General features: G+C 41.8%; 1 protein-coding gene across 1 annotated transcript in view; it reads right to left on the bottom strand.

The window, feature by feature from the left end:
* The window catches only part of ADGRL3 (adhesion G protein-coupled receptor L3), an 877,296-nt gene that overhangs the window by 444,524 nt on the left and 417,593 nt on the right, over window positions 1-15,179 (bottom strand). Inside the window, exon 11 of the mRNA XM_075282777.1 lies at window positions 2,371-2,556. Coding sequence (XP_075138878.1) covers window positions 2,371-2,556 — 186 coding nt within the window. The remainder of the gene's footprint in view (window positions 1-2,370; window positions 2,557-15,179) is intronic.

Genomic DNA, 15,179 nt, shown 5'->3' with positions numbered 1-15,179 from the left:
CCACTGTGAGGAACATAGTAAGGAAGTGGAAGACTACAGGGACAGTTCTTGTTAAGCCCAGAAGTGGCAGGCCAAGAAAAATATCAGAAAGGCAGAGAAGAAGAATGGTGAGAACAGTCAAGGACAATCCACAGACCACCTCCAAAGAGCTGCAGCATCATCTTGCTGCAGATGGTGTCACTGTGCATCAGTCAGCAATACAGCGCACTTTGCACAAGGAGAAGCTGTATGGGAGAGTGATGAGAAAGAAGCCGTTTCTGCACGTACGCCACAAATAGAGTTGCCTGAGGTATGCAAAAGCACATTTGGAGAAGCCAACTTCATTTTGGAAACAAAGATTGAGTTGTTTGGTTATAAAAAAAAGGCGTTATGCATGGCGTCCAAAAAGAAACAGCATTCCAAGAAAAACACTTGCTACCCACTGTAAGATTTGGTGGAGGTTCCATCATGCTTTGGGGCTGTGTGGCCAATGCCGGCACCAGGAATCTTGTTAAAGTTGAGGGTCGCATGGATTCCACTCAGTAGCAGCAGATTCTTGAGAATAATGTTCAAGAATCAGTGACGAAGTTGAAGTTACGCCGGGGATGGATATTTCAGCAAGACAATGATCCAAAACACTGCTCCAAATCAACTCAGGCATTCATGCAGAGGAACAATTACAATGTTCTGGAATGGCCATCCCAGTCCCCAGACCTGAATATCATTGAACATCTGTGGGATGATTTGAAGCGGGCTGTCCATGCTCGGCGACCATCTAACTTAACTGAACTTGAATTGTTTGTCCAAAATACCTTTATCCAGGATCCAGGAACTGATTAAAAGCTACAGGAAGCGACTACAGTCTGTTATCTTTGCAAAAGGAGGATCTACTAAATATTAATGTCACTTTTCTGTTGAGGTGCCCATACTTTTGCACCGGTCAAATTTTGGTTTAATGCATATTGCACATTTTCTGTTAGTACAATAAACCTCATTTCAATCCTGAAGTATTACTGTGTCCATCAGTTATTAGATAGATCAAACTGTAATGGCTGTTGCAAATACCAAAATATTTAGAACTAAAAATGATTAAGATTAATAGGGGTGCCCAAACTTTTTCATAGGACTGTATGCCCACATGCATGGTGTGCCAACATTCCCCACACTATGAACTGTTGACACCTGGTTCATGTAGTCACACTGCCAAATTCTGACTCTTACATAAGCCTTATGCAGCAGAGATCTAAGTCATCTGGCCAGGCAATGTTTTCCTACTGCTCTTTGACGCACTTATGTGCTCACTGAAGTTGTTTCCACTTTGCTTCCTCTAGGTCTGGTTCATATCTGCGTTTGGTATTCCATTTGGGTAGTCTGCTTGGGGACCCCCTGAAGAGAATACCGAACGCATCGACCAGCAGTGAGCTTATGAAAGCACACAGACCCCATAGACTATAATGGGGTCCATGTGTTTTCCAAACGGTGTCTGCACAGAACATGCAGAGAGAAAACTAATTTGTGAACTACTTTCCTCTCTGCCTGACTCATGCGAACACTGCGGGGAAAACACATGGACTCCATGATATTCTATGGGGTCCGTGTACTTTCATTGCTCACCACTTGTCAATGCGTTCGGTATTCCATTTGGGGGGTTCCCAAGCATACTCCCCAAACAGAATACTGAACACAGATATTAACCAGGCCTTAAACAAAAGCACTTGAAATGATTTGCTGCTGTATAGCACACTATATTGCTATTTGGAGCACAGTTATTGTATACAACTGCAATTTCGTCTGTGCACTGCATTATTCATTACAATTCTTGACGTTCTCCTATGATCCCTTTTGTTGATAAGCATCCCCTATTGTTCCCTTGGTTATTATTCCTTTATTAATCCATTTTCTAGATAATTTTGACCCTGTTGTACAAGAAATGACCACAAAGTAGACGGTTTCTTAAATACTGGTCTCAGCTAGTGTAGCAGGAATGACCATGTTTCGTTTGCTAAGATCGCTAAATTTTCATGGAATCTGATCCTCAAAAAAAAATCAACTTTTTAGGCCGTCTGTACACAGTACTAATTGGCTGCGTACACTGTATGTTGCAGGGATGTACCTGTTCTTTAACATTTGATGGAATAGCAAGTACAGGTGGAACCCAACGAGAAGCAGCCCATATCAGTACTTCATATTGTTTTGAATGGAAAAGTTCTGCTGCGTCCTAGCAATTAATGCTTAACATATGCAGCCAGGAAAAACTATGTACAAGCAACCTAAATATTTGAATGTGTCATTCTGAAAATTACTAGTCAACATATTTTCAGCAATTGAATATATATATCTGAATTTGTGTATGAGATGCCCTTACGATCAGTCTGCAATTATGCAAATTACCTTATTTAAACTTCGAGCAGCACTATCTTTTCCACCTGGAGTCAAATTTCTTAGCTGAACATCCAATAGGTCCACCAGTTGATCCATTGCCCGAACAGAATAGGTGATATCTCCAGCGTTCAGACGACCTCTTGTGTGCTCTGAAAGCTCTCTTGCAATGTTTGCAGCTGTTTCTAGTGACTTCAGCTAGAAATAATAAGTTTTTTTCATGTAAAAATAATTAATAAATTGCAAACAAATACAGTATTTCTTAAAGTGTATTTCTAAATAGCTTTAACTGTTATCTACTGTCTCTATTTCACATCACAGATTTCACACCTAGCTGACAGGTTCCTCTATCCCACTGTACCAGTTAGTGTAATATACATTAGTATATTAGTGTAATATACATGTGTTTTGTAAGGAGCCATGGAATTAATGGTATTCTAAAAATAAATAATAATACTAACTTTGATTTCAGGTGACTTTTTTCACCTACAAAATTCACTAGAGTTGGAGAGGAGTCTATGGGAAAAAGCTATTTTCCTGCAATAAGAGATATAACATTGAACTACTGATTCATAACCCCCATAAAACCTAAAATAACAGTTTCCCTTTTTAGATAATGAAGCATGATATCTATACTAGAACAACAATTGTTTAGGATAAAAATGGAAGAATCGAGAGTGACAGAAAACATATTAATTAACACCATCTAATGAAATCCTAATGTACATGGTTAGTTTTAGCCTTCAGAACCCAGTGATTTCATTTCTCTTATTTCACTGTCATGTTGTGGAATCCTTAACTTTTTTATTTTTGCCAATTCAGCTGCTTCAGCACTTTGGTGAAACAACTTGTATTTTTCAATTACATTATTTTGGGGTCATCATGACATCATTATACATTTTTGATAGCATCTTTGCTATTATGTACAGATAAAAGTTTACTTGTATGTTGTCCCAATAAAAATAATTATTAAAATCTCACTGCATCTGAGGTATCACAGTGTAGTTAGAAAAATATATAATTGCAACTGTAGCAGGTTGCTCCAATGTCTTCGTATTCACACTGGATAAGTCTGAAATGCTTCCCAGTATATCCTATCCCAAAAAAATCCAAATGCAGCAATTTAAAATACAGATAGATTTCCCCCAACAAGTTTCACCACCATTTTACCACCTGTGTGGTGTCTTCAGGGGTATCGGAACTATGTGGAGTCCAACAAGCAATTCAGGCATAACTAGCCTCTCCCACTCTTCACCAAAGGTGTAGGAGACATTCTACTAATCACCAAGTGTCACCAGCATCAAACTCCTTAGTGTCATCAGACAATTTCAAGCTTCAACTGGAGCTATTGATCGAAATCCAACCAAAAGGCACTTACTAAGTGCACACGCGCATTAGAGATCTGAAGCCACCAAGACTAACAGAATCGTTCCGTGCATGTGTCTTTCCTTTATTGCGCATACATAAAAAGTAAGGAATCATTGAGACCACCAAAAAGAAGCATAACCTCCTGTGCATGTGCCATTTCATTCCATGTAAAAACAGATACTATGGCGTTATAAGAAACTAAGTCCCCAATATGCATGTCTGTGGATTTTGTTAATTTCATTAACCATTTAAGATCATTGCACATATTTAAAGACTTAAGACTATTTTGCTAGTGTAGCGGATGTACAAACACTTAACCTTTCCGCTACCCACATAAAATTGATTGATATATGAAGCACTTCATACCTCCAGCATGTACATCAACACGTAGATGTTGCCCACGATCCTACAAAGGACAAATAGTGAGTCTCGATCGGTTAAAAAGGATAGAAAAACCAAAGTGGACTAACGCTGGGTTCACACCTGCGTCTGGGGTCTCCGTTCTGTGGTTTCCGTCTTCTGCATGCCAGAAGACGGAAACCACAGACCGGGTCCGGCCGTGCGCGGCGGTGAGCGTTTTGCGCTCTCCGCCGCGAAACCGGATTTTTTTATCCGGACACAGAGTACTGCATGTCCGACTCTGTGTCCGGATTATAAAACCCGGTTTCGCGGCGGAGAGCGCAAAACGCTCACCGCCGCGCACGGCCGGACAGCTTTCTCACCCATTCAAATGAATGGGTGAGAAAGTCTCCTGCAGGTTTCCGTATCCTGCCTGTGTTTTAGGCAGGAAACGGAAACCTAAGTACGGAGACCGGGCCGCAGATGTGAACGAGCCGTAACCCCATATATACTCATGGTGCCTGCTATTACAAAAGAACTGCTATCCGTTACATAATAATATACCTTGCATTCATAATAAATAGGGTAGTTTTGAGCTAGAACAAATCAAACATATGTTTCTGGAATCCTAAGTGACCAAGTTACCAAGGTTAATTGTTACTCATATAACTATCCAAAGGCAGGAACCAAGTACAACCCCAACTAGGGGAGTGAATATCAGTCTGCCATCACACTGTCTAATAATTACACAATGACCAACACACAAATTGAAAAAAGGTTTTATTAACGGGATAAACAAATTATAACTACAATGAACCGCTAATCACCATTAGTAATTCATAGTAGGAAGAATATGCAAATGTGTTTCCCAGGATGTAAATAGGGAAGCACTGCCTCAGTATACTGCCCTCTATTGGAAGCAGCTCCCTTGGACATAATGCCCAACTTTTCAACAAGCCTTTAATTGCAATGATGCAGGATTTTTCCAAGTCAGTATCATCCCAACTGTGGACAGCGCCATTTCGATCTGATTGGATCTCATCAGCACAGTCTAGGGAGAACTGACTTGGCAGAGGTGAGAGACTTCTAGACCTGATTATGGGAATATTGTCACTCCTTAGGGAGAGACCACCATGTAGGTGTGTGGAGTCTTATAAAGCCATTTTTACTCCACTGTGGGGGATTATGGGAAGATTATGCAAATGTGTTTCCCAGAATGTAAATAGGGAAGCACTGCCTCTGTACGCTGCCCTCTATTGGAAGCAGCTCTCTTGAACATCATGCCTAACTTTTCAATGAGTCTCTCCCTAAGGAGTGACAATATCCCCATAATCTGGTGTACAAGTCTCTCACCTCTGCCAAGTCAGTTCTCCCTAGACTGTGCTGATGAGATCCAATCAGATCGAAATGGCGCCGTCCACAGTTGGGATGATACTGACTTGGCAAAATCCTGCATCATTACAATTAAAGGCTTGTTGAAAAGTCGGGCAGGATGTTCAAGGGAGTTGCTTCCAATAGAGGGCAGTATACAGAGGCAGTGCTCCCCTATTTACATTCTGGGAAACACATTTGCATATTCCTCCTACAATGAATTACTAATGGTGATTAGCAGTTCATTGTAGTGGAGTGAAAATAGCTTTATAAGACCACACACCTACATAGTGGTCTCTACCTAAGGAGTGACAATATCCCCATAATCTGATTCATTGAAGGTATAATTTGTTTATCCCATTTATAAAACCTTTTTTTGAAGCAAGTACTGAACTGTATAGTGTCATATATGTCAAGTGGAGGTGGAAAAAAGTAAATCCCTCATTCAATCCACTAGGCCTCAAGATTTTTAAATGATTAATCCATTGTGACTTTTCGTGTAACAAAATCTTGTTGAAATGCCCTCTTCTGGTGCCCAGTTTTGTATGACTTATATTCCAAAACTTGAAACATTATTCTAACATCTCTGCCTGTTCAGGCCACTGCACCACCCTCTGCTTGCGTACTGCGGTGCAGGAGGTGTGTGCAGTTTGGTTCTTGGCTTAAAGTTCTTGGTCGCACTGTATGAACACGGCTCTAGTTCTGTGATTGAATTTGCACCACACCCGTCTTCTGCCCTTGGTTGCCTCTGTATTAAGTGTTAATTTGTGTGATTGACAGTCTGCCTTCCTGTCAACTCCAGGGGCGGGTTCTTCCTCCCCTATTTAATCTTGGCTCTCATTCACACCAGTGCTTGCTATTGCCGTGAGCATACTTGCTCCTTACTGTCCCTATTTTGCTTGCATTCTTATCCTTGACCTTTGGCTTTCCTCACTGACTATTCTTTGGACTCCGATTTGGCACTGCATCGCTCGACTGTTACTGACCCTTGGCTAGCTGACCTCTCTTTGTTGTTGTCCGTCTTGTCTCCGTTTTGTGTTTCACATATCCAGGAAGGGACTGCCTTTGTGGTTGCCGCCTATTACGTAGGATAGGGCCTGGCAATAGGAAGGGTCAGTTGCGGGCTTCAGCTTAGGGCTCACTGTCTCTTGTGTCCCGTCCCAGGGTTCAAACAGTTACTGGGGAATTGCTGTCCTAACAATTCCCTAACAATTATGCATCACTTTGATATAGAAACCTAAGGATCCATTCACGTGGAGGAAAATGGCGCTTTATTTGGTGCAGAATTTTCTGCTAGCGGAAAATTCCGTGAGTGGGGAAAAAAAGCTAGCAAAACCCATTTTTTCCAGCGGAAAATTCCACTAGTGGAAAAAAAAGCTAGCAGAACCCATTGAAATCAATGGGAGGCTTTTGTTCAGTGCTGAAAATTTAGCACCAAATAAAGCCCCATTTTCCTCCGTGTGAATGGACCCTAACATGACTAGAGATAGGTGTATGAGCTCCAGTATTAAATGGAACTGGTATACTGGGAAATATGCCTGAAAAACTGTTGTACTGTCCATATATCTTGGGAAAGGGAATACATGGCAGCATATGCAATTCCAGTGGTTTTACAGTTAATAAACATCCCATTTGGTATTCACCGAATTACAAAATATTTTCTTGGTGAACATTAACAAAAGGATTAGTCACCACATGGTATGGACCCAACTATTGCAGATGTCAGCCAGTCATTGCCCTGTTGAATATCAGTATAGTGAGTATGTACACACATATCTTTAAGGATCCTACCTCTCATATATGTTACTTATGAAATCAGATTCAAGACCTCCTTCAAGTCAGGATAAGAGAATGCCAATGTTGGAAAGGATTTGATAAATCTGTCACATTGATTTAAGTACTTTCCAGGTATCCTGTTAGTTGTTTGTTTGTCAAAGTTTATTATTTATCCACCCTGGACCTGACATTTGCCTGATGTATTAAACAAGAATTGTTTAAACATTAACATAAAAAAGAAAAAGAAAAAAAAAAAAGCCATGTAACATGTTACACATTAAATTCAAGTGCTTATAGCAATCAGTGGATAATAAGAAACAAGCAACAAGACAATCAGAAGAAAGACAAGAAGAAGAGCAAGGAAGGGGAAAGAAAAAGAAAGGGGGGTAATTGCAGAGATGTTACAAATCTCTCAATGTGCAGTAAGTGTCCCATGGGACTCAAATGGCATCAAAAAGGCAGGAATAGTATTATTGAGAGAGGCAGTCAGGCATTCAAGATTGACTCTAGAAAGGAATTCAATGTCTGAAGGGGGGGAGCATAGATTTCCAGCATATGGTAATTAAAGTCTTAGCGCTCTACAGAGTATTTGTCAACAGGTTGTGGCTGGCTCACTATAGGCAGTGCTAAAGTAGGGTTTCAACCCACTGTGTATAGATTTATAATGGATTTTACACTTGATGTGTGAAGGTACAAGAACAGTCAGCAGACCTCCTGTCCATCTGTCTAGTAGGCAAATTAAACAGGTACGTCAGAGGATCAATAGGATCTCCCTGTATAAACAAACCATCCTTGATTCCCTTAACCCACCTCCAAAAGTCACATATCAGGGGACAACTCCAAATATGTGGTAAAAAGGGCCCAATGCATTGAGACATTGCCAGCAGAATTGGGGAAAGGTGGGATTGTGGGAGTGCAGCAAAGCTGACGTGATATCAATGCATAAAAAACTTAAATTCTATCAAAGATGGCCACCTCGTGGGACCCACAGAAGAAGCTGACGGGTAAAGGTATGTATCCAGGGGAACTTGCAGGACTTGGTCCATTGGTATTGGGGTCCCCTCTGGGGGGTCACTTGAACACCCACTTGCCCATTTTCAGATGGTTTACAGCTAAGGGCAGGTTCACACCTGCGCCCCAGCCTCCGTTATGCAGGTTTCTGTTTCCTGCCTGAAACTGGACCAGAAACGGAAACCTGCAGCCATTTTTCAACCCCATTCATTTGAATGGGTTTGAAAAGTGTCCGGCTGTGAGCGCCCCTGAGCGTTTTGTGCTGTTCGTGGCGAAACTGTTTTTTTTTTTTTTTAACCAGACACAGGACTTTGTGTCTGGTTAAAAAAAGAACAATTTCACCGTGGAGAGCACAAAACGCTCACGGCCGCTCACGGCCGGACAATGCCTGCCAGGTTTCCGTCTTCTGCTGGTTAGAAAACGGAAACCTGGATAACAGAGATCGGACGCTGGTATGAATCCATCTTAATTATGTCAGCAATAAAAAAAAAAATGTGCAGGCCACGCTCAGGGTCTGTGTTTTATCTCACTCACTCATTCACTCACTTTATCTAACTCACTCTGAGTTCTGAAAAGCAAAAGATACATTTTTGTTCATGAAATGCATACAAACTGCTGTTCTAAAACCAAAGCATTGATTCCATCTATATAAATAAAAAAAAAAAATGTGATTTACCCGATCATCATCACAATGTGCTCCCCTATAGACATAGTGATGTTGATCTGAAAAAATATATACTTCTTAATCATTTCTTTTTTGTTGTTGTTGCTGCTCATGTATACAGTATTTCAGCCTGCACAAATCTAAGAAAAAAATCTGTTATTTATTTGTTTTTTCAAATACATTTTTATTGGGTTTACACATAAGCAGCTACAGAGTCAAATGGAAATGTTAAATCAAACAGATAATACAAAGCTTATGCAAAATCATCTCATGGAAACATTAATGCACATAGATACCAAGTAGAAAATTGTGCAAAGGAACTGATAGAAAAGTGGGGGAAATGGCCGAAGAAAGGTGGGAATGTCAAGGGTCCAGGTAGAGCAGGAGGGATCCTTCCACAGGTGAGTGTAAGTAGAGTCTTCGGTGAATGCGATTCAGGGTGACCATATATTGTTGAATCTAAAGTGTATACGGAGTTTTAGATGTCAGAGCTCCTCTGAGAAACTTTTCTGAAGTAATGCGCTATGGGTGGAAGAAATTCTGAGGGAAATAATAGTGTTGGCACAAGAGAGTAGTTGAGACCATCGTTTTCTATGAGTGTTGGAGAGAGTTTTGGACCATACATTTAGAAAGATGCCGTTAGGTGATAAGGGTGTGGAGACGCAACAGGTCTGAGTCAGAATTTGCTGGACTTGCATCCATAGGGCGGATTTTGTCGCAGTCCCACCAAATGTGCAAGTAGGAACTGCTGTCCTTGTGACAACGCCAACATTTAGGGCAAAGATCTGACAAGTACTTACGCAGTTGTAGCAGAGTTTTGCACCACCTTGTAAGAAGCTTATAATTTGATTCCTGAAGCCTGGCACATTGAGAGGGGCCCATAGCGCCGTTGTAGATAGAGGAAATGTCTTCTGGCGTGAAAGCAATTTGTAATTTGTTTTCCCATGCTTAGAGATAGGATAGTGGAATTTCTTCCAGTTCGTGGATGACATTAGAGTACAAACAGGAAGGAATTTTTTTGGGGGAAAATGGGATGGGGGTAAGTCTACAGGAGAAGTGTATCAATCTAAGTGGGTAGGCGTCGAGGTGCTGTGGACCTCAGCGCTCCCAGGTACATGGCTCTGAGTGATTGGAAGGTTAGGAAATTATTTGAAACGAGGTCCTGAAGGAGTTCCGTCAATGACAATGGAATCATATGGTGTATTTTGGAGTGTTTAAGAACTATAGGGATAAACATTTACTGACTGCGCTCTTGAGATAACCAAATCTTTAACCGACATGAGAGGCAAATGCCTAATGGGCAAGACTGAAAGTTCAAAATCCATCAACATTGCACACTGATTAGCTAAAAGCACTTGTGTGGCTAATTTCTGAGTAAGCCACAGAACCACTGTGAGATTGATATCTACTGTTGATTCCTCCACTGGCACGTAGTCTAGGGGCAGATGATAGAAACCAACCAAGAGCTCTGGAGAGTTATGCTGCATGACAATATGTTTCCATATCTGACAGACCTATGCCACCTCTCTTACTAGTTCAAGTAAGTGCCCTAAAGGCCACTCAGGGTCAGGTGTAGTGCTGGATGTATTGTGAGAAAAGACTGTGCGAAAAAGTGAAAAAACAATTAGGGAGAGGGATTGGTAGGATTTGGAAAAGGTAAAACATTTTGGGCAGAAGCACCATTTTAATTCAGTTAGGTCAGCCAATCGAAGAGACATATTGAATTTGTCATGAGGTTAGTAGCGTCCTTATATTGGAAACTAATGGAGTATAGTTAAATTCATGGATATCAGGTGTGTCATTGTCAGAGGAATAGTCAGTTAAGGTCTTCGGGATAGACTTCCAAGGAGCAAAGCAGAGTTTCATGGTCGCTGGGGGATAGTGATGTTATTTCTAAGTGTAGGGAGAGAGGAGCATGGTCGGAGATGGTGATGTTAGCTATGGAGGGGGAGGAGGAGGAGAGAGATGGCATTGACATATAAGGATGTAATCAAGGCAATAATAATATTTATGAGGATTGGAATAGAAAGTATAATCTCGGGGCCACACGGTGGCTCAGTGGTTAGCACTGTAGCTTTGCAGCGCTGGGTCCTGGTGTTCGAATCCCACCAAAAAACCATCTGCAAGGAGTTTGTATGTTCTCCCCGTGTTTGCATGGATTTCCATCCCATATTCCAAAGACATACTGATAGGGGAAAAAATGTACATTGTGAGCTCTATGTGGGGCTCACAATCTACATGAAAAAAAAAAAAAAGTGTAATCGCGAGCTACAGGATGGAAGGCTCTCCATTAGTCCATAAGGTGTAAAGAGGAGAGGTGCTTAGAGAGTCTGCACAGTGCAGCTAAGCTATGTGAGGACGTGCCAGTGGAGGCATTTTGCAGTGGGTGTATAGCAACATTGAAGTCTCTGATTAATAGTACCAAGCCTTCCGTGAATGTAGAGAATGTGTCTAAGACAGTAAGCAACAATGGGATCTTTCCTGTGTTGGGATTGCAAATGTTACCAATAGTGGCCAATGTGTTTGCTATGTGAACTTTTTGTGGTCATCATTCAGTTGGGAGGTCAAACAAAAGGGGACATTGGACTGAAAGACACTGCTGACCCAATTTTTCTTAGTTTCACCATTGCAAAAGTGGAACCAACTCGAGAATGGCGATTTGTGTAGGTTCAGCACTTTATCTTCTAAGAAGTGAGTTTCCTGTAGGATCAGTATTGATAAGCCAAATTTGTTAAGAGCTTGGAGCACTTAGTAGGAGAGTTGAGACCCTTGACATTCCATGAGGTAATCTTGACAAAAGACATAAACAACAATCAACAGTAAAGCACCATTAAACCCGAAGATACAAACAGATCTAGCATATGAAAAAGAGGTCAATATGAAATAATGAGTGAGACATCTTGAAAAAAGGTTATCTTGTGACCTTTATATAGGAAATCTGGTGAGGAGCAAGCCTTCTGGAGGACCGCCTCCTTAACAGGGAAAAATAGGAACTTACAAATAATGTCTCTAGGAAAGTCGCTGTTTCTAGGTTTAGGGTGAAGTTACCTGGGAGTTCTCTCAGTTTGTATGTCCGCAGGTGCATCGTCACCCAGAATCAATTCAAAGATCTGTTTAGTAACAGTCGTAGTCTCAGACTGAGAGTAGTCTTCAGGTATTCCTCTGATGCATACATTATTCTGTATACCTACATTATTATACTGATCTTCCAGGTAAGCACGCAGAGAGTTCAGGTGTGCTTGGCACGCCGAGAGCACAATTGAGATAGCTTTACCATGAATCAGTATAGACATTTGGTTGTCTTTGACAACCACATACATCTTGTTTTATATCTGCCAGTTCTTCCATGATCTATTGGAGGACCTATTCAATGATGTTCGGGTGGAGGCCTTTGGAAGAGATATTGATCATAGAAGTGGGAGGTGTGCCTGTCATGCATAGTGCTTTCTGCCTCCAAAGATTCCACATATTCAGATGTAGCCATGGAACATTTTATGGCTGGGATACAGTGGAGCACATCTTTCATTTGTCAATATCCGCTTGCAACTTCCTGGAATGTTTGGGAGTAGTGTAAGAGTCTGTGTTCTTAGCCTGACTAATTTTCACAATTTCTTGTAATCATGTGTAAAGTCTCTGCCTCAGGGGTGAGCCTGCTCCTTTTACCGCCCGAGGCTAACTGCAGAAAGCCGCCCCCCCTGCCGGAGGAGGGGGTGGATCGGGGGCGTGGCCGGGCGGATCGGGGGCGTGGCCGAGTGAAGGAGGCGGGGCTTATCCCCGTTCGCCGGCAGAGAGTAGGCCCGGAGACTGCCTGCTCTCTGCCTGAGCATGAGGGGAGGCTGCTGGAGCAGCGCTGCTCCAGTGGCCTCCCCAAACCACCGCTCGGTGCTAAGCCAGTCCAGGACAGCTTGTCCTGGACTGGCTTAGGTTAGCAAAAATGCCGCCCTCCCTGAGGCCCTGGCATAGTGCCGCCTGAAGCGCTCGCTTCAGGTCGCCTCATGGGAGGTGCGGCACTGCTCTGCCTGTTCAGGTCTCTGTGCTACCTTCCGCTCGCACACTGTGGTGCAGGAGGTGTGTTCAGTTTGATTCTTTGCTTAGAAATTGCTGTTGCTCTGTGTGAACACTGCTCTATTACCTGTTCTCTGCAACTGAATTTCCACCACTCCCATCTCCTGCACCTTGTTTCCCTCTGTTCACCAAATAGTTTATCTTAGCCTTGCCTGAGTAATTGATAACCTGTTTACCAATCAAATCTGGGACAGGTCTTGGACTTCCTATATACAGGTCATCAGTCCACACAAGTTCGCTGGCTAATGTGAGTCGGTTCTGAGAATTTGTCCATGCTAAGCTCTTTCTGCTACTATTAATACTGACCTCTGAACTTTGGCTTCCCTTGTGACCACTCTTTTGGATTACGATTTTGTACTGCTTTGTTTCTCTGGCTTTGACCCTTAGCTTGCCGACTCCTCTTCTGTGTTGTTTGTCTTTTCTTGTTCTGTATGACACTTATTCAGAGTTGCTCCTGTCATTAGGACAGTTGTGGCAATTAGATAGGGACAGGGCCGGGTCGAGTTTAGGGCTTGCTGTCTCTGTCTTTCCCTTCTTCCATTGTTCCTGTTCCACTAAGGAATTGCACTACTAGCAATTCCCCTACATCATGAAAGTGAGTGTCTTTAGTATTAAGAAAATGGATACCCGCTATGATTTCAAATGTATGTTGTATGTTAATGTATAGAGATTCGGCATGGATACTATAAGTGTAGTATCAATAACACATATCCTATCCACCCTGGTGAACAATGTCCTTAGTATTTCTAAGTATCTCTAAGGGAAGAATATGCAAATCTGTCTTCCATGATGTAATTAGGAAGACTGAATTTCAGTGAAATAACCCAATAAAGGTTTGTTCCCTTTAGCATCATGCTCGACCTTCCAAAAGGCCTTTGTTTTGCAATGATGCTGGGATTATTACCAGGTATAGTCTCACAACCGAGGACGGCCGTTTCAATGTACTTGCATCTCATCAGCCCGATGTAGAGAGGACTATAACCTGGTAGAGGTGAGAGGCTTAGACAGGGTTAAGGGGATATTGTCACTCCTTGGGGAGAGACCACCATATAGGTGTGTGGAGACTTATTAAGCCTTTAGCACTCCACTTCGCAAGGGACCATGGGAAGAATATGCAAATCTGTCTTCCATGATGTAATTAGGAAGTCAGCTGCTGGTCTCTTGAGACCCTCGAGATGCAAGTACATTGAAACGGCCGTCCTCGGTTGCGAGACTATACCTGGTAATAATCCCAGCATCATTGCAATACAAAGGCCTCTTGGAAGGTCGGGCATGATGCTAAAGGGAACAAACCTTTATTGGATTATTTCACTGAAATTCTGTCTTCCTAATTACATCAGGAAAGACAGGCTTGCATATTCTTCCCATGGTCCCTTGCGAAGTGGAGTGCTAAAGGCTTAATAAGTCTCCACACACTTATATGGTGGTCTCTCCCTAAGTATCTCTAAGAAATGAAGGAAGACAAAAGGGTGTAAAATAGAGTCAACATAAGTACTTATTCCCTGGCCAAATATTTCCAGATACCACAGGTATGCCAGGGACAGGGGAACTGGTTTTGTGTATTTTTGGCAATGAGTCAATGCAAGAGTCATATCTATCAAACATAAAACCTCAGATATTAAGTCTTCAAACTTGGCATCTGCAAGTAGACCTCTTAGATCAGACAAAAGTTGGTCTAAGAGATTACTTGCCAGAGCTTTAAAAATGTTGTAGTCACCCAATAATTTGTACACAATCTGCTCATAATCTGACAGGTCTATATTACAGGACTATATTCCCCCCTCCTTATCAGAAGTTTAAAAATAATGTAGGCATCAGTACACAAAACCTTTAAGACCTGCTGTTCCACGGGTGACAAATTATTGTCTATCCGAGACTGATTAAATTGCAAACCTATGATTTTGTGGAATACTTCTGTAACAAAACTATTGATATTAGAATATTGTGAAAAGGATGGAGTTTGTTTAGATTTTGGTTTGATCTGGATAAACAGTCTTTCTTAATCCTCATTCCTATTATATTCTCTGATTCTACATCCTTCAAAATGTTAGCAGCCAAGAACTGCCTTGCAGTGGTTAGTAGTGATGTCCCACTAGGGAACTTGAACCAGCAATGCACTAATTGCTAATTCAACACTATAGACTGCAATATATATGTATTGCAGTCTATAGAGGAAGTCCGTCTATGCAGATGCATAGGCTGGCTTCTTCACTTCTGGGCAGGATCA

This window comes from Leptodactylus fuscus, chromosome 1 (genome assembly GCF_031893055.1).
Source record: "Leptodactylus fuscus isolate aLepFus1 chromosome 1, aLepFus1.hap2, whole genome shotgun sequence".
Lineage (NCBI taxonomy): Eukaryota > Metazoa > Chordata > Amphibia > Anura > Leptodactylidae > Leptodactylus > Leptodactylus fuscus.
The sequence above is the reverse complement of the archived record's forward strand: the minus strand, read 5'-3'. Positions and strand labels throughout refer to the sequence as shown.